Source organism: Pleurodeles waltl, chromosome 4_2 (assembly GCF_031143425.1).
Source record: "Pleurodeles waltl isolate 20211129_DDA chromosome 4_2, aPleWal1.hap1.20221129, whole genome shotgun sequence".
Taxonomy (NCBI): Eukaryota; Metazoa; Chordata; class Amphibia; order Caudata; family Salamandridae; genus Pleurodeles; species Pleurodeles waltl.
The window spans coordinates 364,996,396-365,024,109 of NC_090443.1; the positions used below are offsets into that span (position 1 = coordinate 364,996,396).

The 27,714-nt window shown below is 43.6% G+C and overlaps 1 protein-coding gene across 1 annotated transcript in view; it reads left to right on the forward strand.

Moving 5' to 3' along the window:
- The window catches only part of LOC138292721 (guanylyl cyclase C-like), a 453,160-nt gene that overhangs the window by 413,534 nt on the left and 11,912 nt on the right, over positions 1-27,714 (forward strand). Inside the window, exons 23-26 of the mRNA XM_069231453.1 lie at positions 5,446-5,620; positions 8,752-8,850; positions 9,810-9,904; positions 20,920-20,996. Coding sequence (XP_069087554.1) covers positions 5,446-5,620; positions 8,752-8,850; positions 9,810-9,904; positions 20,920-20,996 — 446 coding nt within the window. The remainder of the gene's footprint in view (positions 1-5,445; positions 5,621-8,751; positions 8,851-9,809; positions 9,905-20,919; positions 20,997-27,714) is intronic.

Genomic DNA, 27,714 nt, shown 5'->3' on the forward strand with positions numbered 1-27,714 from the left:
TAAAGTAAAATGCATTTTGTTAATACAAGTGAAAACCACGCAGTTAAATTTGAGACAAGGCAATTAGGCCAAAGCCTCTGCTAAATTTAAGCTAAGCATATAACAGTTTCAACAAGAAAATCATAGAATACATTTGCAATTATGACGGATTACTACATTTATCGATTCTTCATGATTAATTAAGCTCGTTTATAATAATGGCGAACTACCTCGTGGGCACAATTTCCCACGTACATTATTTTTCTTTCCTAAAATCTTATACCTTACGCCTTATACCCTATATTATAGATTTATACGATTTTGTTACATGATATATGAATATTTGTTAGTCTTTCTTTTTCTGCTTCATCAAGTGCAATGGCATGGAGTTCAGAGACATAGAGTGCAGTTGTGTAGAGTGCAGTGGTTAAGAGTAAAGTGGTGTAGAGTGCAGTGGCATTGAATGGAGTGGTGCAGAGTGGAGTAGAGTGGCTTATAGTTCAGTGGTGTACATTAGATTGTTTCAGAGTAGAGTGAAGTGGCATAGAGTGGAGTGGTGGAGGGTAGAGTGCAGTCATGTAGACTGGCATAGAGTGTAATGGCGTAAAGCGGTGTAGTGGCATAGAGTGCAGTGGTGCAGAATAGACTATGGTGATGGACAGTGGATTAGCATAGAGTGCAGGGGCATAGAGTTGAGTGTTATAGAGTAAAATGCATTGTCATAGAATACATTGTCATAGAGTGCAGTGGCATAGAGTGCAGTGTTGTAGAGTGGTGTAGAGTACAGTAGCGTAGAGTGGAGCTGTGCAGAGTGGATTGATGCGGCCTAAACTGGAGTGGCGTGGAGTACAGTGGTGTAGAGTAGAATGGCAAAAAGTGCATTGGCATAGAGTAGAGTGGTACAGAGTAGAGTAGAGAGGCATAGAGTGCAGTAGGGTAGAGTGGAGTGGTGCAGAGTGGTGTAAGGTGGAGTGGTGCAGAGTAGAGTGGAGTGGCAAAGAGTGGAGGATTAATGATGTGGTAGCACACTGCCATTACAGGCAACACATTTTCAATTGAAATGACCATTACATTTGCACCGACATACAGTTTTACTAATAAAACTATACAGTGCACAGACTAAAATGCATCACCTAGTGTAATGTTATGTTTTGATCATATTAAAGTACTTGTTTCCAACGCACTTCAGAAATAACAAAAACGTGCTTCATTTTTGTTCCTAATTGTGATCTATTCTGAAATACTTACACAGTTCATTTAAATGTTGTCCTGTGCTAAAAAAAACTCTATCCTTCCCCTAGTATCCAGGAATATTGTCACATAAAGCCTCTCACTTTGAAGTCAAAGAAAGAAAAGTTAACAAGCACGCTCAGAAGACAGTGCCCATCATTTGTCCTCAGTCTTTGAATGCAGAGCAAATGTGAGGAGATAAGAACAAGATTTACAGGGCTGTTTACAAAAAAGGGAACTCAGAAGGATACTGTAAATCAGGTTTGGACAAGGGAAGGTACGAACTCACGCTGGACAACCTAAAACAAATAAAGCCAGGAAATGGAAAGCAAGAAAATGTGAGCAACGTATCACAAAGCCAATAGGAAGCAACAGGCAGAATGCATTTCTAGGTCATGTTTCTGAATGTCACCAAGATGTCTTTAGCAAACCAGAAAGCTGTGACCTAAAAAGCAGGGAATGAAGACTAGGCAGCTTGGTATCTGGCAGTCAGGGTATTTGCAACTACTGAGGACCATATTTAAGGCAGAATGGCGCAGTCACCTTGCTACGCTGTACCACGGCACTAGGAAATGGCAGTAATGTGCTGTATAGAAGGCATATGGAGCATTCTTGTCCTTTCCCCCGTGCTAGCTCACAATGGGTTGCTTAGCACCAACATGCCCCCTTGCACCATGGTGCAAGGTACCTGCTTTGCATGCAGGATTGCTTTGTGCAGGAAGGGGCACTTTCCTGTACAAAAACTATTCTTAGAGGCATATTCCCCTTTCTGTGTGTCTTCAGAATGCAGCACACATAGAAAGAGGAAGTAACTAGGAAAAATAAAGATATTTCTCCTTGTTACGCCTCTCCTGGCGAGGCATATCTTTTTAGCCCATCCCCAGGTTTGCAAGGTTTGGTAAATCTGGAAATGTGCCAAAGACTATGGTAGTTGTGTGGGAACACCCACACAACGCCCATGGAATGTCTCCTTTGCGCAGAGTAATGTAACACAGCGATTTGTTCTGCCTTGCATTACTCCAGATTTTTGAAGCCATTCAAAGTCATGCAAAGTGGCTTTGTGTGGCTTTAAAAATGTGACGTAGACATTTGCGTCACGCATGTGCCACATTGTGTGGTGCAAGCATGATGCAAAACTCTCATAAATATGCCCCTGAATACTTTAATAGAAAAACCATTCTAACACTGCAGGCATGTGTAAGTGCTTTGATATGTGCATCGTCATTACAGTGTCAACAAACATGGGCAAAACCAGGAGCTCAACCTTTTTAAAGCAGAGACCTCTTGGGTTTGCCCATTATGGGTATAATGGCTGCTGAGCTTCAGCCTTTCGCAGAGTAGAGTAAATATTAAAGTAATACCTACATACGTTCAAGTGTTGGAAAACACCTATTCTTTCGCAATAACAGAGATAAAGAAGTCAGATGAGAGGCATTTTAAAAAGAAGTAACTGTCTTAGAATTTAAAGACTGTTAAGGTTTTAAAAACAATGCATTAGCCAAAAGTATGAATGGAGACGTTTGCCATCAGAATGGGCATGTATTAGTATATGTAGAGAATATTTTAAACAAGTTTCTATGTGTGTTTTGCTTTCAATTAAATTGCAGTTAGATGTTTTTGTTATTTGTAACCAAGTGATGCTTCTGTCTTGTATTATGTCAAAAAATTGGTTGAGACTAAAATGGAGATGTAATAGAGAAGGGAGGAACATAATCACATGAAGGCAATGCAGAGGGTGAAAGTGGAGGTCTGTGGGTGTCTTTTCTGCTTTATATTGGGACAGCCTAACCTCTCGATGGCCGCCCAAAGCGTTGTTAGATTGCAGCTTTTATTGTTGGTAGTGCAAGACTTCTGACAGCCATCTAGGTGTCAAACTTCCATATCTGCAATTAAAAAAGCCAATAAGGTGGCAATGATGCAGTAATGTTCACTAAGCTCGGGAGTCCTGAGAAATGTATGAAAATTGCCACATGAAATAAAAAAACATTTAAAATATATTTGCTTCCTATCTAGGATGCATGTGTGAGTTAAAGGATTGAATGTGATAAAAATGTTGATGGTTTTGACCTCAGGATATTGACAAATGTCCCAACAGTTACAACTGGGCTCTCTTTCTGACCAAGTCCCTGCTCATTTTAGTACCACTTGTCAGAGATATTCTGCAGCCAACCCCTCTTGACATCCTCTGCTCATCCCTCACCTGACCGGTGGTTCCCTGTCCCAATAAAGCTGGTACAAATAAATCCCCTGTTGAAGAAACAAAGGGCCTGATTTAATTCTTGGCAGTAAGGAAACTCCTCATTTATATGAGCGTGGGCCTTCATGTTAATCACAGCGGAGACTACTCTGTTCTCTCCACTGTGATTAATCACATCCGACCGCCCTGGGGAGCAAGGGTCGTCAGGGAAATGACAACATGCCAGCCCATCCAATTTGGATGGGCGAACATGTAGTAATGATTTACTGTTCCTTTCTGCCAGGTAAAACCTGGCGATCCGGAACAATAAAACCATTTTAATGCTCTCCCCACCATGTGAGAAGCCTCACATGGAGAGGAAAGCATTTCTTTTTATCTTTACAAAAAGAAAATCCAGTTTTGGGATTTTCATTTTGAAAACAAAAAAAAGATTACTGTTTGTTATATGTGTGTGTCGCACTGATGCAGCCCTGTGACAAACAGTGAAATACATTGACAGGAACCGCTGTGACAGTGGTTCCTGACAATGCCTTTATAAACAACTGCCTGACAGGGGCTCCTTACTAAATTTGGCAGGCGGAGTACTCCCGGCCCGGAGGACGTAAAATTCTCTGCCATGCCAATGGTGACTACTCCATCCACCAATAATTAAATCTGGCCCTCAATCTCAATCCCTCCTACCTAGCTAATCATCAACCTACTACCCATTTATTCACTGCAACTAAACACCTCGAGTCTCATGTCTCCAAGCAATTGTGTACCTGTCTTTTGCTTTGTATATCACTCAAGCATGTTTCTTTCAAAATAGGAGCAAATAAGGTTGTTACAACTCAATTATCTTCATTTGGCATCCAACATTGGCAGTGTCAATACCCTGATTTTTTTAGATCAGTCAGTGGCATTTGACACTGTTGACAGTGCTCTTTTGCTCTTTTTCTTTAACTCCAGGAAGCTTGTATCAGAGATATTGTTCTTAACTGATTCTGCTCTTTCTTTCAGATAGAGTGCAAAGATTGTTTTTGGCTCTTTCACATCCTCTCCCACTCAAGGCTCTGCACTTTCCCCATACCTTTTTTAACTTCATGTCCTGATGTCTGCCCTAATCTGTTCACATACAACAACAAGTAGGTGATGGATGGAATGCTTAAATTAATTTCAGCCACTGGCAATTGCTTAGGGCCACCCACAAGTCCATCATCCTCCATCCACCATTCCACCTCAGTTTGGACGCAGCCATACACAAATCAGCCTTGAACCGGCTCCAGTAGGAACATACTGGCCCAAATGTGGGTTCTGTGCTCACAATGCCATTGGAACCAAGCTATACCTGGCTGAAGAGCTCTAACTAGGGCAAAACCGGTCCTGGGTTGCTTGTGTTCCAGTTCAGGGTAGTACCTGGCCTGGCAGTTCGGGCTGGACTGTTCTCATTGGAGCAGGGTCAAAACTGATTTCCATATTGCGGGGTTTAAATGCTCAGCTGCACATTTCACCTTCCTTTTTCCTGTTAACTGTTACCACTTTTTAAAAAACACTAGAATTATGTTATGCTAATTCTTTTGTGTAGTGCATGTACGCTGCTCTTGGGGCCTTCTTGGCAACCATAGCACAAGTTATGTAGCCTAATCATCTGTGTTAGCTTCTAAATAACCATGGGCCTGATTTAGTGAACGGGTACTCTGTCACAAACCAAACCTCTGAGGATTATGCAGCACCAACACGGAAATTTTGCAGCATCAGAATTGACATTTTGCGGAACAAAGTTGCTTTTTTGTTGCTATTTTATTTTAGTGATAGTCCTTGGCCTTATTCCACATCTAGAATTTTTGCTGGCAGCAGGGCAGGTCCCCAGGACATGGAATCCCTTTGTTTTCTATAATCAAGTCAAAAAGAACACTAAGTGAGCATATTAAAATTTGCAGTGATGATTCTGGTCAGTACTGCTTCTTCTCCTTAGAGTGTTAAATTATAATGTGTATTAATGGTTCTCCATTCTTGTATGTTAAACACTGTGTGCTAGACCATCTGTTGTGCATCCTCAGGTAGAGACCATCGGCGATGCCTACATGGTGGCCAGTGGACTACCAGATAGGAACGGCAATCGGCATGCAGTGGACATCTGTCGAATGGCGCTTGACATCCTCAGCTTCATGGGAACCTTCCAACTCCAACACCTGCCAGGCCTGCCACTGTGGATACGCATCGGGATTCACTCTGGTATGAGGGGATATGATAATGGGAGAGGGGGAATATTCAGTATCACCCTATAAAATATCTCAGACAAAACACCAATACACTACACTTTTGCTAGAAATTGACCATCGTAGGTTCGGAAAGCATGATCTTTTTCATTAGTCCTTGGTGAGGTCCTGCTTCTTTTTTTTCCTTGTTGTTGTTTTGGTACCTATAAAAGGATTAGCCAGGTGTAGGCGCTCTAGGTATAGCTTTCCTCGTTAAAAAAAATCTGAGGAGAAATTACTATTAAAACCAAATGTAAAGTAGTAAAGAAATACCATTAAAAAATTGTCGAAATATAACTTTCTCGGCTAGGCTCATTGTTTATATTGATTCGACAGTTTGAAAGCCCTGCAATAACTGCAGCTTCTCACTTTAGAAGTATGACTGGCTTTTTTCTACCTTTTCTGTGGATCAATTCATACTTTTATTTAGAAAATAGAAACAAGGGTCTTATATAAAGTTTGGCAGATGGGATACTTCGTCACAAACATGGCAGATATTCAGTCTGCTTTACTTGTAATATGGTGAATGGTCGTGCTTGTGATGGAAGTATCCCGACTGTCAAAATCTGAATAAGGCCCATTGTCTTTTTTCTATCTTTTTAAAGTAAAAATACACTGTCAGGCAAAGCTTTTGAACTTTTACCCCACTACCAACAGGGCCCTGAGACAAGTATTTATGTTCTGCTCTCCTCAAAGCTCGGGACACGAAGGGCAGTATAAATTATTTTCCATTAACTATTTCCAGTCATTTTGCACTTCCGTCTACAAGTATCCACCACAGGCAAGATTTACAAAATTTGATTGCCTCACCACGTTGCGCTAAAATTTTAAAATCTGGCACCGTCAAATCGAGGATCAGTTCAAGTCCTCCCTGTCTTTCTCCTTCTTAGTCATTTTTTCGCTTGAACATTGATCCTTTTAAGAATTTCCTCTCACAGCAACATTAGAAATTAATGTATTGTAAACTCAGCCATCATCAGTTCCTCTTTACTATACCAAGTAGGAAAAATATAAATAGATTACATCCCTGTAAATATAGTCCCCTGAGTATTTTATCTTCTCAGCTACCGAGATGGCGTATGCTATGTGAAACACCTCTAATTATGTCATGTCCATTAAGGGTCGAGAGAGATTACGAAACATTGTGGTGACTTTTATCAGCACAGCACACCCCTCTCCTACATGTGCGTCATATAACTGGGAAAAAGCTCTTGGGGGTGATTGCCAGTTCACACTCATAGTGGCAGCGCCCAGTAAACAATTCATAATTAGCGAAGAGCGACTTTTTGTATTGCTCTTGGTATTTCAAAAGTAACTTCTGAGTTCAGGACTGCACGCGTCCCTAAAGTCTTAGACGTAAAGAAGGTCCTTTCTAGAACGAAACGTATTGACTGCTCTAATGTCATTAACGACACCATTTGATCCATGTACATTACGCTATTGTAATAAAACTCTGCAAACTGATGATAAATATTTGTTGAAATGAATACTAAACACCCATGTCTTGCACATAGATTCTCCCTGGCTCGGACAGGACTCATCCCTCCCTCTGCCTTCGTTTGCTTTTCCCCTGTGCTCTCTAACAGTAGTTGTCCAAAACAAATACGAACACAGTTCATTTCCCGCAGACATGCTTTTCAGACCTCACACACACAACAGGAAAGAAAGCTTGACATCTGAAATCAGCCCATACCTCCGAATAACTGCATATTTCATGGCGTCATAAACTTGCTATCCAGCATTCGATGTCTTAATTGTTTGTTTTCCAATAACCCATAGTGTTACTACTTTTTTCTTCTTCAGTTTCTTCAGGTCACAAAAGAGTGGAGACTCTCCTAGCCACACGAACACTGATGGTATACAGCAGCAAAGAGGCCCTAAGGCAAACTTTGTTAAGAGGGAGGTGTTAGGAAGAGTGAGAGCTAGAGCAGGGACTTGTGGGGTCTTTACTCTCTATGGTGAACGCTTCTACAACGCAAGTTGGTGCACCCTCCCTATCATTTACTGCGCCCTCTCTCTCTCTGTGTCCCTCTCTTTTCCTTTCCCTCACCTTCATCCATGACTTTACTCTGGGCTTTTCTCCCTCAAACCCTGGCTCAAACTTCTACATCTCAAAATCTAGCCTCTTCCTCCAAGAAGAGCCAGGTCAGCGATGAAAATCACTGGGTAAGAAAGGATTTGTGAAATCTGAGCAGGGGCTACATGAGAACTGGGAGTATCTTAGAAGGGTTCTATACGCATCTCCTCATTTGCTCTATTATCATACTAGAAGGGCCTGTAGCGGGCATCCCCACTTGCTCTATCATCTGAGTCTTCCTGGGCCAAAATATCATCTTTTTAGAGCCCTAGTTCTGCGATTCTACGCAGTACAAGATTTTCAAACGTAGGTTGTATGTAGGCCATCTTTTACTTTACATTCTACTTGTGAATGAAGTCTGCTCAATGGTATTAGTGCCTTCTGAAGTTTGATACCTCATACACACCACTTTTCCACCAATGTAAAGAATTTTCTTATCATTAGGGATTGCCAGGGCCTACTGGGCAGCATCTTCAGCAGGTACTGTCATTTATAAAAGGTATCCTGGGGTGCTCAGATACTATCGGATTACAGTTGGGTTACATTTGTACTTCTGATTCTGTAACAGGGCCTTCAAGAAGCAGGTAGCATTTACATCATGGGGTGTAGTGGGTCTGGAACTCTAGTTTTTATGCAAAATAAAGATTAATGTCTTCCCGCGGCTTTTATTAAAAGAATAAATTTGTATGCACTGCAGGCGTGTATCTTCTCAACATCTGGACCATCTAATTACAAAATTAAACTATGAACTCCCTGCCTGTGTCTTCTAAACCATGTATTGGCTTACAGAAGCAATGCCCACAAACTAGTTTATAGTCAGCTATATGAACAGGCCCTTGAACAGAATTAGATTCTATGGTACCATTAGAAGTTACTGTGAGAATGACAATATGAAGTTATTTTAAAATAGACTCGTTTTTGGCAAATATTCTACAAATACCTGTGGCTGGAGCCAGCAGTAAGTTTATTTGGTGCTTCCTCGCTATTTGGTTGATCTTCTAACAGGCTTTGGTTCTCCTTTTCTCTATCAGGCCCATGTGCAGCTGGTGTAGTTGGGATCAAGATGCCACGTTATTGTTTATTTGGCGATACCGTGAACACAGCCTCGCGGATGGAATCAACTGGTCTTCGTAAGCACCTACGTCTACCTTGCACTGTCATGTGTACACCTACAAATGCATGCTCAGTTATAGCCACTGACTTTCTAAGATTGACAGTTCAAAGAGCCAAAAAGGGTAGAATCTACCTAGTATGCACTAAGGAGGCTAGACAGCAGTGAGAAATCCTGGAAGGGGCAGAAGAATCCATTACCATACATCTAATACAAGCACTACCTTGCCATACTGAGTTTAGATAGGATTTAGTTTTGTTAATTTTCTAACACAGAATGCATTCCATCTCCTGACCAGTAGTCACAAATTCACTACCAACCTCATTTTTCTGGTGCCCTCATTTCCTTCCTCTGTCTTCAACTCAACATGTTTTTCTTCAAAAGTTCTCCTTATGTGGCACTTCCACACCCCTTTCTCAAGATTCCATTCAAGAAGCAAGCAAAATAATCATAGACACTCTATAGAGAAGACTAGCAGCATTTTTACCTGGCTGGTATTGGAGATGGATTCTGCCACGCTGTACTGGACATCTTGGAATGCCACAAGATGCCCTGCCTGCCTCCCCTCAGTGGACGCTGTGTCATGTTCTAAAACAACAATATAGTCCCTCAATCTGAAGGGCTGTCTTTCCCAAATGGGATGATAATTGGTTGTGGGGTGGCCAGTTAGAATATCTGACCCTTAGGGTACAGGAAGGCAGCAGGATCCACATAGTTAGTGTAAGATTACAATGATCTCAGGAGGTGAAAGGAGTCATTTGATTTCTGTTTCTCCAGTGGAATATAGAAACAAGGGAATTCCATCATTTAGAATTCTGGTGGATACATTTGACCATTCCCTTTCTTTACCTAACCTTCTTTACCTGATACAAATTAGGATACCATGATACAAGAAGTGAGCCAAAAAAGAAGCACTTCAAGATAGGTGCTTGGAGACAGAACGTCAGAAATCATGTTAATTGTGATGTTCATTTTCAGCTCTACGGATTCATGTCAGCAAGTCAACAATTGACATCTTGCAGAGGACAGAATGCCAGTTCAAGTATGAGATGAGAGGAGAGACCTATCTGAAGGTAAAACAAATGGGAATGTAAAAGAAATGTTACCTACATAACACACTTTGGAGAGCATATCTATCTATCTATCTATCTATCTATCTATCTATCTATCTATCTATCTATCTATCTATCTATCTATCTATCTATCTATCTATCTATACTGTCCATTAGCGGTGATGGACAGTAAAAAAAAAGTAATTACCCCCATACCATAGGATAACACCCTATGGTGTGGGGGGTCATTAATTTTTTTAAGACAGTTGTCATTATTTCATCTAAAACTGTGAAGTAAAGACTTCAGGAGTAAAGTCCCTGGAGTAAAGGCATGCAGGCTAAACGTCTGTGGACTAAAGTCTGATATTTTTATGGAAAAGTTCAGAGAAGTTCAACACAGCCTCTAGGATCAAGGTCCTCCTTCACTGACAATTTAGCTCCCAAGGAGTGGTGGTTGACTTTGTAGGAATCTGGCTATCTATGTGGTGTGCCAAATGTAGGGGTACACCATGCAGATAGTCCAGACAAGTGCTCTTATTCTGGTAGTGTGGTCGAGCAGGTTAGGCTTATCAGAGGGGAGTGCTAAGCATTTGTTGTACACACAGAGTCAAGAGATCCGAGACCAATTTAGAAAAATAGCACAGATTTTTATATATATTTTGAAATCAAGCTCAGTTTGATTAGGTAAGTACTTTGAGCGTTATTGATTTTTCAAAGATATAGCAAGAAAATACAGAACTGTCAGATTTGAGGCATGAGCCTCGAACACTGTTATGTTATCCTGTGGGAGAAACATACACTGCATAGGGTTATATGCAAACAACTGTTGGGAGTCTCCTTTTAAGACTTAAGGTGCTGAGGGGCCAAGGTCCCAAGTACCACTAGCAGTTTGGGTTTATGTGCCCTGGGTGTATGAGTGCAGAGGTGCTGGTGTAGTTGGTAGCCTCGAGTTCTACAGGGAGAAAGTTTAAAGGGACTGGTCAAACAACATGGTCTGCAAGGGTAAACTTGAGGACAAATTTGGCGGAGCCCAATGTGGGGCTCGGCTCGTGGTGGCTCCTAGGCAAGAGGGGCGCAGGCAGGAGTCATGTACCCGGGCTGGGGGGCTCAGTTGCAGAGGTGCTGGCTGGCTGACCACTTAGAGATGAAGGGTCCCATGGTTCTCAGTCAACCTGCAGAGGAGAGAAAACCAAAACAGGAGGGCTACTATGGATGTGGAGCTGGTCTGTCGTGAAGTCCCTTAATGGGAAGGTATGTCTTGATGGTGGTGGTGTCCGCACTGGACACAAACAAGCTATAGTGAGAGGAAATGCTCTGGTTGTTGTGGTATTGGTGCAGAGTGGTTTCTGGATGGTCTAGCATCTCGAAACTCAGCAGAGAGATTAGGTTGACCTCCTAGGGCTTCAAAAACATCCCCCTGATGTGCTGCTTCCTTGGTGGGCCCGATGGCCAACAACACAGTGTCCTGGGCAGATGCGGTCAGTGCCTGCAGATGTAGGGGGTGTGTGGCTCCTCCACCCCAATGGGGATGCCACTTGGTTGTTGAAGCGCTGGACAGCCCTCCACAGTTTTGTGAGGATGCACAGCTTTTGGACGAGTCAGGTTGGTGCAATTGTCAAGGTTCCAGCAGGAGGGCAGGGTTTGGCACCAAGGGGGTTATTCTAACTTTGGAGGAGTGTTAATCCGTCCCAAAAGTGACGGTAAAGTGACGGATATACCACCAGCCGTATTACGAGTTCCATAGGATATAATGGACTCGTAATACGGCTGGTGGTAAATCCGTCACTTTTCCGTCACTTTTGGGACGGATTAACACCTCCTCCAAAGTTAGAATAACCCCCCAAGTGTTTATGAAGACCTGTTCTTGCAGCAACTGCTCTTCCTGTGTCCTACAGTTCCCAGTAGACTAATCTGATGTCCCGGCGTCAGGGGGACCCCTTAATATTGAATGAAGTGGCATTTAGCAGGGTGCGGGGTAGTAGCCAATGGGCTACTTACTCCTGGTGTGACTACACCCCCCAGCAGCCACTTGCTGGGGAGAGTGACATTTTCCTGACCCAGAAATCCTAGTCCCTCTTCAAACAAGATGGTGGAACCCTTTCTTGTGTGGTTACTTCAGGTAGCCCACCTTAGGGGTGGGACTAGCCTAGAAGTCAGACATGTCTCCTTAATAACTAATTTCCCACATGCTCTGGTACCAAATGGTTCTCAGGGGAAGGGGTTGCGTTTTCCCAGGACTGGGGGAAGCCAGTTAAATTGCTGGCCATCCTGCTGGAGGAGGTGTGACCACCTATTCCGAAACAGGCATTGCTTCTGGCCTCTAAGAGCATGGGCCTTTCTATATATATTTTGACATCAAGATCATTGTGATTAGGTAAGTATTTTGAGCATTACTGATTTTTCAAAGAACTAGCACAGAAAATGCAGAACTGTTAGATTTGAGGCATGAGTCTCAAAAGCAGTCAGTACTAGGGCAAAAAGTGGGGGGTGATCATGTCAAAAATTGCACTTTCCTACGGACTCACCGTGGGAAGCACCCAAACTCCAAGGTAGTGTGTTCTTGTGAGAATCACTTGACCTGGGTGGTCCATAGATCTTATGACTTGGGCAGGAAGACTATCTTGTACTTTGGGACTAGGATGACTTAATCAGTTTACTCAAAGGTGGAGCTTCCATTGCTAGAAGGGGAACCCTGTGATCAACCGTGCCAGGCAATGTGGATGAAGGCATATCTCCTATGACAGGATAAAAACTGAACTCAATGATGACCCATAACAATAGGAGCAGTAGAATAGAACAGTGCTCCAGGGATTCATAGATTGGTGGACACTTTTCATAAAACGCTTGTGTGGCAATTATTTTGTCATTAGATTCTTGTCAGAGGGAATATGTGGTAACCATTTTACTCCTGTCACTCCCTTGTAGGAGTATACAAAACATACCACATTCCTCATATGTCTGCACTCTGTATCTAATCAAATACACCACATAGGCGTAATTAGGCGTTGAAGTGCTTTTCTGCAAGTAGCACACTACTCTGAAACCCAAAAGGATTAGTGGTCCATTAGTCCAGGGAAATATGAGCACAGTATTAGTATTAGTATAGGGAGGTATGAGTTAATTTGAGCGGAGGACATGTGAGCCTGTCAGTTGGATTGAATAGAATAATGGAGGGATAGAGGAGGGAAGAATTCAGAAGTGTTAATTAGGAGATGATAGTAGTAAGATGAGGTTTGGGATGAGTAAAGGCAAGATGGAGGAGGGAAGAGTCTGTACAAAGGGATTAGGGAGATCATAATAGTAAAATGAGGTCTGGGGTAAGTAAGATCAATCTGCTCTTAAATGCCTATTGACTTTTACATCTCCTTTTCACAATAAATACCTCAGGTCTGGTGCCTTTATTGTAACATTTTATAATAGACAGATCAGGCTTATCGTATGATCACTGACTTTCCAGCTTAACCATCTAAGCCCTGCTATATCGAGTATAAGCGTTGCCATAATGCAATACATGCAGAGTTTTTGGTGAAAGCACATAAATTCAGCCCAAACAAATCCTGTACTCAGAGAAACCAACATATGGCAGGAGCCTACGTTTTCTCGGTAGTGCTTTGGAAGCTCTTTTTGTTGATTACATGAGGCACAGTAACAGCTGCCCTGTCAAGCCATACTTAATAATCCATATGGATTAGTGTAGCCCTAGACACCCTACAGCTTTGAAACACACAATTGCACTCTGATGGCTAAAGTTAATGATGGAAGGGGGTGGTGCTAGGACTGCAAAACAAATACATTCATCAGGACTGCCCTACTCACATATGTGCTACTGCCACAGGAAAACAAACACCATTAATGATCTACCTATGTAAGACATGCTAATGGCACTGTGTGGGCGTCCTCCAAAACTTCAAGCTATGTCCGATTATTAACTTGACAATTCATGTGTTTTAGTAAGACTTCTCTAGGAAGCCATACTGGTGATGGTTCAGGCAGCTGGATAAACAAAATAATCACAGGTGCCTGGATAGGAAGCACACAAATTCTGCCCAATCAAACCATGCACTCCTGTCCACCAACAAGTGGGCAGAGCCAAAGCCTCTCTCTGTAGTATTAATGAAAGCTCTTTTTAAGGTTAATCACAAAAGGTCAACAGCTATGTCATCAAGCCAGACATATAAATGTGTATAACTTGTTTAGGACATACATATTTTCCTTTCTTAGCACTAAATGGATGATGTACTACAAACCTGTAATGAAATGTCCAATTAATAATGTTTCTCTATGGGCTTTGGCAATTTACAACTAAATTATACCCTCAGTATTATAGTATCATTTACTTGAACTCAGATAACACGCAAAAACTTTCAGACCCAATATTATTAACTCAGAGATAGGTGTAGCACCTGAAACAGAGTATCTTCTTACAGCCAATACCATATCCCTGGCAGTGTCTATGCCTCCTTGTAAACCTCCACTTTAAGCATGGCTACCCGTTCACTGCTTTCGTTTGGTACCACGCATGGCCTCAGGTTAAAAACACATGCATGCCACCATCCTTTGTCCAATCTGCCCAGTTCCAAAGCTCCAGCTACTAATAGTTTGCACATGGACCATGGTCCAACAACAAATTAAGCTTTGATAAACCTCTAGTGCAACACACCCTGATTTAATGTAATGGCAACAGTTCATGTAATGTTTCAAGGATGCCCACCACTGCCATCCAAAGCTAACTTCAGAGTGCCCTGGTTCTTAGTCCTCATAGCCAAAGCCTTTTTGAACAGGGTCAGGCACAAAGCTGCTTAAACATGTTCCTCCTATTAATATTTTGTGTAGCTTACAACTGTAGTACATATCTCATGGCCTCTCCAAATCAGCAGTTTTAAGTCCTTCAATTGACCCACATTTCACCCCAAAGCTTTACTCTAATTTTACTGCGTTTGCACCATCTACGCTCATAGTGCCCTGCCCCTGCCTACAACAGTATCTAATACAACATCTAATATCAGGCAATATAGCTTTCTGGACATCTTTGGTCTGCATAAGGTTTTGCATGCTGGAATGAGACACATAAGCAAAACAAATTGGCAACATGCATGCTTCATCACTGCATCATTTGTGAATCATGTCAACGAAGAAATAGAATTCCGAACACTGTGTTGTAATCCTCAATTTCCACAATGTCCTGAATTAAAAACCATTAACAGTCTGAATCCCTACTCTTCTTGTAGAATGCATTTTGACCCTTCAGAAGGTCCACTACTCTTTTAAGTTACTTGAGTCCCTCAAAAGCACTGCGACTCCCTAAGTAAATCCTAACTCTTGTTCAGAATCCCTAGACTGCCCCTTCAGAGAGTCTTTGCCTCAGAAATTCCTTTCAGCCCCCTCACAAAGCCTTCTGGGACCCCCAAGAAGTCAGCATTGCCCACATCATAAAACCTTCTAAGCCCATCAGGGATCCTTCTCACCCAGACAGGAGCATAAGCCAATCTCTCACAGTATGCCCTAAACTCCCCAGAGAGCATTCCCTTCACAGAATCCTCCACTCATAAATATACACTCATATGAGCCCCTCCATAAAGTAGTAGAGAGCCTCACGGAAGCTCTCCTCGGTAGACAGCAAGGGTTCTTCCATAAAACCATATGGCTAATGTCCTCCATGAAAATGCCTGAGCCCCTCCAGACAGCCCACTTTAATGTAGAGCGATGAAGTTTCCCAGATCCATCCATGCATGACTAGCCCATCCATCTCAAGATTCTGCTTTGAACTCTGGGGCATGTAGTCCTGATTGATTTGTGGTCTAAACGGTGCCACAAGTGGTGGAAGCTCATCCAGTCCAAATGTATGCTTTGCACTTGTAGAGTAGATTTTATAATTGGCTAAATTGAACTACAAGTCCCGTAATGCTGGACTGGTTTAGGTTCTCACGCATGGACATCGAAAAATTGATAGCTCTGCTAATCATAAAGTCTCTGTTCCCCATAAAGCCTCACTCAAAATACACCGAGGCCCCCTCAAATCAGAAAGTATCTAGCTTCACAAAGTCCCTCCCTCGGAATGCCCTCGGTTCTGGAAGCCTCTGCAGCATAAAACCATGTCCTCCAGGACACTTCTGCACTCTGAAAGTCGCCCGAGCCCAACAACCACCAATCCTGAATAGTCACCCATTGCACTGCCACTGTGCTGCCCTCCACAGTACTTACGATGATCTTGTGCACCCTCTTGTGGAAGAGCTGTTCTCTAACATACACATCAGTGACCCCTTCCATCCTAGCCCTCATGGCATTCTAAAACCACCTTGGGAAGAACTTTGGTTTGTGCGAAGGACCTCCTTGTCTCTATGAATTTGGAAGAAGGGTTCTTCCAAGGTTAGGGCCTGGAGCTCACTGATACGCCTGTGCAATGGCAACTAAGAGAGCCACCTTTCAAGAAAGGTATCGAAGGGGGCATGAATGAAATGGCTCAAAAGGGTCCCATGAGCCGGGTAAGCACAATATTGAGGTTCAAGGATGATGCAGAGGGCACCCTGGGTGGAACGACCATTTTAAGGCCTCCCATAAAAGCTTTATTGACTGGGATTCTGAACAAAGAACTATGGGGGTCATTCCGACCTTGGCGGGCGGCTACCGCCACCCGCCAGGCGGAAACCGGCATGCGGCCGCACTCACGCGGCCCCCATTCCGACATTCCCGCTGGGCCGGCGGGCGCAAACCAAGTTTGCGCCCGCCGGCCCAGCTGGAATGAGGCCGCAACATAGGAGCTGGCTCCGAATGGAGCCGGCGGTGTTGCGGCCGTGCGACGGGTGCGCTTGCAGCGCTGCCCTGGCGGATTATCACCGCCGGGGCAGAAACGGCAGTGTGACCGCGGCTCTACCGCTGCGGTCGGAATAGGGAAGGAAGCACCGCCATCCTGTTGGCGGTGCTTTCGTCAATCTTGCCCTGGTGGTCTCGGACCGCCAGGGTCAGAATGACCCTCTATGTTGTCTGTTCTGTAGATATGCAGCTACAGCTGCGAGAAACAATGTCTTGAACAGTAGCTTTGATGAGGTCAATATGTTTGGGTTGGCAGTAGCGAGCAAAACGTTTCAATTTTGCAGCATAACATGCTCTAGTTGTGGGTCTACGAGCTTCCCTGAAAATGTCCATGCATTCCGCAGGCAATCCTAAGTAACCAAACTCTATGACCTCAGGAGGCATATCACAAGGTTGAGTGACCTGGGGCCTGGATGTCTGATCTGTCCTTCATTTTGAGTGAGAAGGTCCAGTCTGTTGGGAAGCTTCTCATGGGGAACTACTGATAGGTCAAGAAGTGTGGTGGACTATGGCTGACATGCCCAAGTGGGAGCTACACGGATCATGGTGAGAGACGTTTGCCTAATCCTCCGAACCAGAAATAGAATGAGAAGGAGAGGTGGAAAAAAGTAAGCAAATATCCCTGATCAGTACATCCATAGAGCTTTACCCATGGCAACAGGGTGTGGGTACCTGGAGACGAAGCTTGGGCATTCTGAGTTTTCTGCTGTGGCGAAAAGGTCTATCTGAGGAGTTCCCCACTGTGTGAAGTACGTTTGAAGGATTTGTGGGTGGAGTTCCTGTTTGTGGACATGTTGCTGCATTCTGCTAAGCAGGTCTGCAAAGTTGTTGTCTGTCACTGAGAGATACTCTGCCACCAGGTGAATGTGGTGGTGGAGAACCCACATCCATGTTGTCTGAGATAGTTGTGACGGTTGGGACAACCATGTCTCCTATGTTTGTAGATAATACATGGCTGTCATGTTGTCCATGCAGACTAGACAACCTTTTGAGGTAGGTGATGAAGAAATGCTTTCAGGGCTAGAAATACTACCTGAAGCTCAAGGTAGTTGATATGTAAGGATTGTTGACTGAGATCTCAGAGGCCCTGTACTATGAGGTCTTGAAGGTGAGTGCCCCAACCCATCAGTGATGCATCTGTGGTCAGACTGAGGCACAAGGTCCAGAAAAGGGTGTACTTTCAAGAGATTGGTGGTGTTCCACCATGGCAGAGAGCAGTGAGTATGGCGGTCTAACAACACTAGATCTTCCAGGTGACCCTGTGACTGAGACCACTGACAAGACAGACACTGCTTTAGGAGACGCATGTGGAGTCTGGCATGGGGAACAATGGCAATGCAGGGCGCCATTATTCCTAACAGGAACATAATAGTCCTGACTGTGTATGTGTGATTCTCCTGATACTGGGGGAGAAGAGACTGAAAACTGTCAACTTGGGCTGGTTTGGGGTATGCTAGTCCCAACTCTGCATTGGGAATAGCTCCTAGGTAGGGCTGTATCTGAACGGTTGGAGGTAGGATTTTTAAAAGTTGAGTGTGAAGGTGATCCACTGTCAACTGAGTGTGATATTGGCACTGTCGTAAGGTACTGGGTAAGGGAACACATAAATGTTCTGTCATCTGGGGTGTGCAGCAACTACTGCTAAACACTTTGTGAAGACACTGGGAGCAGTTGTGATTCCTAAAGGCAGGACTTTGAGCTGGTAATGTTTGTCTGCAATAACAAACCTTATGTATTTTCGGTGTGCAGGGTTAATGGGAATACAAAAGTAGGCGTCCTTTAGTTCTAGAGCTGTCATAAAGACAACTTGTTGCAGAAGTGGTATAACATCTTGAAGAGTAACCATGTGAAAGTGTTTGGATAGAATGCACTGATGTAATGGTCTGAAGTCTAGAACAGGCCTGAGAGAGCTGTCCTCTTTGTGAATAGAGAAGTGTAGGGAGTATACCCATGATCCCTGGTGTTGCAAGGGAACAGGCTTGATGGCCCTTAGAGAAGAAGGGATTGAACCTCTTGTTTCAAAAGAGTGAGGCGCTATTGGGATAGCCGGTGAGTGTGAGGGGGATTATTTGAAAGAGTGGTAATGAGCTCCATACAGTAACCATGTTGAATAATGGAAAGGACCCATTGGTCCGTGGTGATGTTGACCCATTGAGATATATAACATCTTACTCCACCATGTTACAATGTACCATAATATAACTCACACTACCACACAATCTCACAAAACAAAAGCTGACTACATGCTACAGCAAGTGCCACAACCATTATGAGCAAGAAAGAGAGCACCAGTAGGATGTCACCCTGTTCCTTGTTGAACAATAGAATGATTAATCAGTCAGCAATTTAATTAACTCTGGGGCGATCCAAGTCACCCTTATTCATACATGCCACAAAGTCAAAAAGTATGGCTGCCTGGCCAGTAAAGCAGGAGGTCAAGTTCTGACTGGATGCTCACAGTGACAGTGATTGAATCGGTTTCCAAACATATCTAGACTGCTTTGGAATCATGGGTAAGACCACTTACATTCAGAGTAGGAAAAAGACATGCTAACTCAGCTTCAACACCTCTCCACATTAGGAATCTAGGCGTGGAAGCTCCAAATAGCACTGACAGGCAAATGAAATGGTAGATATCATGCTATATAGAAACATAGCAGTTAGCAAAGAGAAGCTTAATGAATAGTCACAAAGAAACAAAAGGGGGTTTTAACTACATGTGAAGCTACGAGACAGGGGATAGCTACCTACCAGGGGCGTAGCTTAGTCAGTGAGATTCAGCGGGGTGTGAGTCTTAAATTTCCCAACTAAAAAGCATTGAGTGAATAGGTGCGATAAACAAGGTTCAGTATGAACTATTCCACTGAGGCGTAGGGTCAGTACTGATTTGCATTAGATGGGTCTCTGGGGTTGATTTAGAGTTTGGCGGACTAGTACGTCATTCCATGGGCAGCAAGGTACCCTGTTTGCTAAACACAAAGTCCTCCCACCCAATTTTGTGTCAGGTTGACTGCATATTTTACGCCAATGGAGTCAAACGTACTGTGTTGTTATAAAACTTCCTCTGACAGCTTAACAGAGTAGACACCATTGGAGGTAAGTCATCTGAACAATCACTCTATTTAGAGTGGACAGTCAGATGTTTTGTTTTTTAAGTGCCCATCCGCGATAAATAATGATGCGGTGGTCATTAGTTTTTTTCATATTTCAAAAATAAACTTCCATCCTGGGAGTTTATTATTAAAAATTACAAAACTTTGGAAACGTTTTGACGGCCAGCTGTTATATTTAACATAGCCACCCATCAAACCTTTCTTTCATTGATAGGAACTGCCACGACGATGATTCCTTCCAATATATAGACATGTCCAGGGGCTGATGGATTTCTCTAAATTTAGTGGGCAGAGTAAAAGTAAGGTGGCAGATGTATGTCTGCCTTTATTTTGCCTTCCAACCCTATAACAAGCTGTTGGTCTACAGTGGCACAGCAGTAAGGGAAAAACTGTTTGGAATGCCACCCTGAGTGATTACCAGTGATTATTTATCCATCACCTTTTGGCTGTTTGATTGCCAGTAGCGTAATTGGAAAACTGAGACTGGCACAGCTTTCAAAGAAGACTACTATTGCCAATCTTTGTGAATTCTAAATGGTAAATTGTCACACATTCAAGGAATACTACTTTTCGGAGAACTGGTCACGATATATATTTTAATTACTGATCCAAAAAATGAACCAGTTAAAACCTCTTAGTGAAATAGGACGAAGAGAAAAACCAATACAGACATAGCAGACGTGACTCAGGGCCTCTAGACCCAACTACCAGGCCAAAAATGCATTGACTTGGGGCTTGCCATTCCAAACCGCCACCTGGAAATATGTCCCTGCTATATACATGTTACATACATGATACATGAGAGACATGCTTAAACATAAAACAAGGTCTACAAGGGATGTGTAACTAGGTACACCACCTCATGAACAAGAGTTACAATTACATACCTACTTGTAAAACACAAATGGAAAAAGAGAACTCCTTGGGATCCTCCTCCTCTGACATGAAGGAGGAGGATTCCCAGGTTTAGAAGGAGGATCCCCTAGATTATCAAGCTGCAAGAGGGAATCCTATAAGATGGAACACCAGCATAGATATATAAAGGAAGGGTAGAGATCCATAACTGTGTCTACAACATGTTCCTATATATATGTGTCAATTTCTTTGTTCCAGGGAAAAGGACTGGAGACCACTTATTGGCTCACCGGGGAGAAGGACAAGGAGTACAATCTGCCAACACCACCTTCTATGTAAGTAGAGATCAGTGGGTTGCCTTTGGGGTCCAGAGAGCTCAATATTGTACAAACATCAAAGCTCAAAATAAACTAATATTAACAATTTAGTTTTTACATTGTACCTTCTGGTTGTGTGCAAAAAATGAACTACACGGACTCTGAAATGCTCCTTAGCTGAACACCGACTGAAAGACTACATTTCTTCCATTTCACCACAGCTCTTAGAGACCCCTCAGGGGACATTGATTGCCTGCTCCTCAACTTCCTTCACGCGGTCACCGGTTTGGGCCTCCTGATCTCCCTCCATAAAGACCATTGGTCTACCCAGTTGCACTCCAACACCACCGAGTCCCATTCCATTTCTGTCCAGTGGAAGCATGGCTACAAAAACTAGAAGGCACAAGAGTTATTGAGAGAGTCTCTGGTCCAGCCCCATGGCTTCCTCGACCTTACAACAAACTGCAGGATGTTTATTCCCAACCTAGTGATGCTGGCGGACCCACTGAGACACCTCACCAAGGCGTCAACACCAAAGATGTGGAGTCCAGGTGAAGAAGTCACCTTCCGAGCCATCAAAAAGGGTTGGTGGTTGATGCAGCTCTGTTGGCCTCAGAGCTGTCCTGATGCAGCACACAGGAACCAACCACTGGACCACTGTTGTGCATGCCAGCAAAGCCCTCACTGACACCGAAAAATGCTGCTGGCACATTTAAAAGGAAACTCTTCCCATTGAGTGAGTGACATTGCTGATGCCACTGTTTCAGATCTGGGCATCCACAGAGGGTGGGGACCTGCTACCTCCAGAAAATGAAAGGGGTTCCTTCAAGATATTAGGAGAATGAAGACATCACTCAGCCCGACCTGTCTGCTCCATGGAATGTCTGCCATGAGCTCAGCACCATGCTGCAAGGGCTCCTCCTGCATGACCATTGAATCATCATCCCTCACTCGCTACGAGCACCAATGCTAGCGGTGGCGCACACAGGCCACCAAGGCTTCACAAAAACCAAAGCGCAACTAAGGCAGATCTAGTTCCCTGCTGTGGACACCGAAGTTGATTATATGGTTGCACAATGCCACTGATGCCAAACCAGCAAACTGCCAGTCCAACCTCCTCCAGTTCCAACCGACAGTCCAAGCAAGGACACTGGTGTGACATCAGTGTGGACTTTAGTAGTTTGTGTGACAGCTGCCACATGCTAGTCATCTATGACACTTTTTCAAAATTCCCAGTCGTAGTGCAGGCACCCACATTTGGTGATAATGGTGGTGGTGGTAACAGTGGTGGTTGTGGTGGTGGAGGTAGCATTAATTGTGATGGGGTTATTGTTTATATAGTGTGGTAGTAGTGATAATGATGATATTGTAATGGTGGTGCTAGTGGTAATGGTGGCCATAATAATGGTGGTGGAAGTGGTGGTAAAGTGGTAATGGTGAATATGGGTCGATAGTAGTGAAGATAGTGATGATAATGGTGGTGGAGGTAATGGTTTTGGTAGCAGTGGTAATGCCAGTATTGGTAATGATGGTGATTGTAATGGTGGTGGGATACTGGTGGTAATGGATGTGATAAAGGCAGTGATGTTGATTGTGGGGGTAGCAATAGTATAAACCGTGGTGTTGGTAATGGTGGCAGTGTGATAGTAAAGATGGTAATAAGAGTAAAATTGGTAGTAACTGCAACAACAAAAACAAGTGTGTTGTAGTAGTAGCTGTGACGGCAGTGGTAATAATGTTGGTAATCAGGGTTTCTGGTGGTATTGGCTGCACTGGTGGTAAAGATAGTAATGGTACTGATGATAGTTGTAATGGTTTTAATTGTGCTGGTCATGATAATGGTGACAGTGGTAAAGATGGCAATAGTGAGAAGGGTAGTGGTAATGCCAATAATGGTAGTGATAATGGTACTAGTGGTAATGGTGGTTAGTGGCAATAGTGGTGTGTTAAACCTGTCAGACTTAGGGTTGCCTTCCCCCAAACTCTTTGCCTACTTTCACCTTTTTGCTGAATCTTTTTGTTGGCCTTAGGACCCTGAACACATTATCACTGCTAACCAGTGCTAAAGAGCATGTGCTTCTCTCCTAAACATGGTAACATTGGTGTATCCAAAATTAGCATATTACATTTAAATGTAATTCCCTTGTAAAGTAGCATACCCTATTCCCAAGTCCTATAAATTAAATGTTACGAGTGGGCCTGCAGCGCTGTTAGTGCCACCCATACAAGAAGCCATTTGAACATGGCTCAGGTCTGCCACTGCAGAGCCTGTGTGAGCAGTTTTACTGCCACTCCGGGTTTTTGGCAGTTAAAACCCTTTGCCAAGCCTTAATCTCCTGTTTTATTACACCTAAACTTCCCCTAGGGTAGGACCTAGATAGCATATATGGCAGGGTGCTGTGAAAGTAAAAGGTAGGGCATGTATTTTTAAGTTTTGCATGTCTTAGTAATGAAAACACCCACATTTGTTTTTCATTGCTGTGAGGCCTACTCCTCTCATAGGTTAACATTGGGAATTCCTTATTACAAAAATTAAGCTGTAATTCCTGATTAAGAAGGAGTAGCTATGTCATGTAATGGTAATTGGAATTGAATTAGAATGGTAATGATAAATCCTCTTTACCGGTAGAGTTGGATTTAACATTATTATGTTAGAAATGGCACCTTTAGAAAGTGGCTATTTCTCTGATCTTACACCTTAGTGTGCCTGCAGCCTATCTCCAATACATGTCTGGGATGGGTGACAGCTACACTTGGTTCATTCCCTCTAGACAGCCACAAACACAGGAAGATTAGGTGTGTCTGAGCACTCATCAGCATTCGGATAACTCTTCCTGGGCAGGAAGGGCAAGGGGAGCTGACACTTACACCTGAATAGGCAGTGCATGTCTCTACACAAAGAGCTGATTAACCCCTACTGATAGTCTGGAGCCAGGGCTAAGAATAAAGTGTAGTCATCCCAACTTCGAAAGCACAACTGGGTATAAGTACTGGGGCTCTGACGTCACCAAATCAGACACTTCTGGACCTACAACTGGAGTCTGTCAGAAGAACTGCTGTGCTGTATCAAAGACTGTTACTCTGCTGGGCTGCTGACCTGGAAGGACTGCTTTTCTGCTATGATGTCCTGCTGCCTGCTGCTCTCTGTCCCTGCTGAGGGAGAGCTGGACTCTGCCTTTCAACCCAAAGTGATCTCCAAGGGGTAGTTGGCTTGCCTTCTGTTGCAAGAGACTCGGGGACAGCAAAGGCTCTAGCACTGCTCCTGTGCCTGGAAGTGAACCCAGACACTTGCACCACTGAAACTGATGCATGACCTGCCTACCAGAAGCGGTAACCAACAAATCAACCCTGTATCCAGAGTAAAATCAGTGCATCACACTTGGGGCCTGAGCAGCATCTCTGGAACCGCCGTATCGACTGATGCATCCCCTGCCTACTGGAAACGGCACCCTGCGCATCAGCACCAACACAGCACTGAAGCCACCATAGTCACAAACGCTGATGGAAGATCAACGCATCCCTTCGTCAGTGTGGAAAAACACAGCGCACTGACTTCGGAATCAACATCTTGAGGCTTCGACATTTATCTTCGGAAACCAACGCATCACCATCAATGCGTAGGAACAATCAATGCATCCTTCAACTGCAAAAGTGACATCGATGCATCTACCGATGGATTGACCCCACATCTCGTGTTTGCGACCAGGATCAAGGAACTCTGTTCCCCGGGGCTCCGTGGCTCTTGCCCACCCTCAAGTAACACCTATAGCACTATCTGCCTGTAAGCATTATTTTTACACATATTCTTCTCCAATTCATAACTTGACTTCTACTCATTGGGTTTTTGTCATTTTGGTCTTGATTTTATTGTAAAATTATTGTCTGTTTTTCTAAACTTTAGGATAGCTGACTGCTCTGTGTCAAGCTAACATAGGATGAGCACAAGTAATTTCTAAGTGTGTATCTGACTTACCCTGACTGGAGTGGTGGTCCCGACTTGCACAGGGTGCATACCCCTGCCAACTAGGGACCCCATTTCTAACATGGTGGTAACGGTAAGGTGGTAGGGTTAATGATGGTGATCATGATCATAATAATTGTGGAGGTAATGGTGGTGTTTGTAATGGTGGCGGTTATAGTGGCAGTAGTGACTCTGATCGTGTAAATGGTAATGCTTGCATAATGGTAGTAAGTAGAGTGGTGGAAGTAATGCCGATAAATGTAAAGATGGTGCTGGGGTGCTAATTGTCATAACAATGGTTGTGGTGATATAAGTGGAGATGTTAGTGGTGGTAGTGTTGCTGGTAATGGTTGTGTTGCTGCCAACAGTGGTTGCTGTAAAGTTTGAAATAGTGGGGTTTTTACACTTCTTTTTTATAGATTTTTTCATTTTATAACACAACAGTACATATTTGCACCACAGGCAAGTTTGTTATCAGGAGGCTTTCCAGACAAGTCCAGCTCGGATATCTCCCTCTTTTCACAGAATGGTGTTTATGATTTTTGCACCCCTGAGTCCTTAGCATTTCATCCGGAACTCTGATCACCACTTGGCTGGTACTTTCAGTCCATGCAATTAGGCCTATATTTCATGACAAATGAAGCACCACTGCTAGTGCAGTTGTGCGTCAAAATAGTTAACGCCACATGACATTTCTCAGCGGCATGGCTGCCCCATATTTATGAAATGGCGCACCATGGCGCTGAGAAAAAGCTAGCGTCATAAAAAACAATGCTAGCCGGTGATAGACAGCGATACAAAAAATGGAGCTAGTGGGCCAAAAATGATGGTAGGCTGATTAGCGACAAACATTTTGCCGCTATCAGCCTGGCATCATTTTCGGTCACACAAGCAGTCAAAAAATGATGCCTGTCCAAGAATAGACAGGAAACAGTAGAACAACAACAATACCCAAAACAGGGGACCAGTGTCCACATGGAAATCCCAAGAGCACCAGTGCAAGCCAGGTGGCCTCATGTAAGAGGCCCCCAGTGGCACACTGCAGTCAAGGATGTATACTTATGGAGGATAGGCTGCCTCCGGTGATGCTGGGAGTTGGTGTGGCCCTCTTGGTGCCCAAAATAGTGACACCATGGTGGACTCCAAGATGTTTGCAATGTATTTCCCTACGTAACTGTGCTTAACGTCACTTTAACTGACCAGGCGTTACATTTTTGACGCAAGCCAGTATATTAGCGCCATTTTTCCTAGGCACTTGTATTTTATCGCCTGGCTGATAAATATGGCGCTAGCAACCTAGCATCATTTTTTAGGAGGGAACGCATATCTTGCATATCATTGTCGTTAAACGATGCAGAGTTGGGTGACGCTCCAAAAAATTACATTAAGGCTAAACTTTTGTTCCTAGACTGGTCTAGCAACAAAATATAAATATGGCGCTAGGTTAGAGCTGCTTTTGTTTAAAAAATACTGGTGCAAAGGCGGCGCTAACGTTTCTTAAATATGGGCCTTAGTCTTGGGAGGAAGCTCATAGGTCATCTCTGTCCCTCCCCACCTATTCATCTTCTGCTAACCCTTAAGTGTTCCATCCAAGGCCTAAATGTCTTTTGGTGATTTCCTGAGCATCCCTTTTCCCGTTCCAGACATTTTCCACTGCCACTGTTCCAATGTGGGGACACTGTGGCTTCCCTGGTATCTCATAATATTGTGTCTGGCCATTATGAACCCAATCTAACAGCATATAATTTTTTTCTATCATTTTGATCCCTCCTTTCCTGGAATCCCGACTATGACTTACTTTAGCACCAGTTGGATTGCTTTGCCCATTTCCGCTGACATCTCTTACACTACCTCTTTCTAGATGTTTTTTGTATCCCCATAACCTGTGTGTCCGAGTGCCCTCTTCCTTTTTTACATTAGAAGCCGGTCCCTGTGGGGGACAAGGCCATCTTATGATAAGAGGCTTTAGGTATTGTTTTGAATTGAATCGAACTGAAATTGGAGGGGATCAATACCTCTCTTGGGTGTCTAATTGCATCCTACAATTCCCCATTTTGCAGCTCAGCTAGGTCTTCTTGCCACCTCCTTTTAAGCTTTTACCAGCTAGCTGGGGGGTTGTTAGTGTTTTATAGATTTGTAAAAACCAAATCCTTCCACAATGCGTCCACTCAACTCCTTCTTTGAAAGGGATTTCTTCAAGAACTCATGTCTAGTCCTCTTCTAATGTGTTTGTTGCATCCAGACTGTTTTTCTCTGCCCTCGAGTTCAGATGTGTTTCGACATTACTCCTGAATTTCATGTTTTCTGCATTGAACGTTTGCTGCACCAAGCCTGTTTCTTTCCATTCCCATCACCAAGAAGATTCCTACTTCCACAGTCATTCTTTTTCTCTTCTCCCTCGACATGCTTTAGAGACCATCACCAAAGACCATATCTCCAACCCTCAGTGCGCCCTGCCCCCCAGGCTCTGAATCAATCATCCTGACTTCAGAGAATAGACAGGCATAGAAAGTGATGGAAAGGACACACTTCAGGAAGTGCCCTCAGTGCCATGCAAAAAACAAGTGGGGTGCCCTCCACAGCATCTGTAACTGCTGCTCTCCCTAGAGCATGACAACAACTGTTGCACCGTCTGTGTGACTCCAGGTGCAAAAAGACCTGTCATCAACAGAGAGATAGATGCTGAGTCCACCCCAAGATGCACCGATCAAATGAAGTAATGCTGGACATTTTCAGCGAAGTGGACCCACGTGATGCAGAGAAGGAAGTGTACAG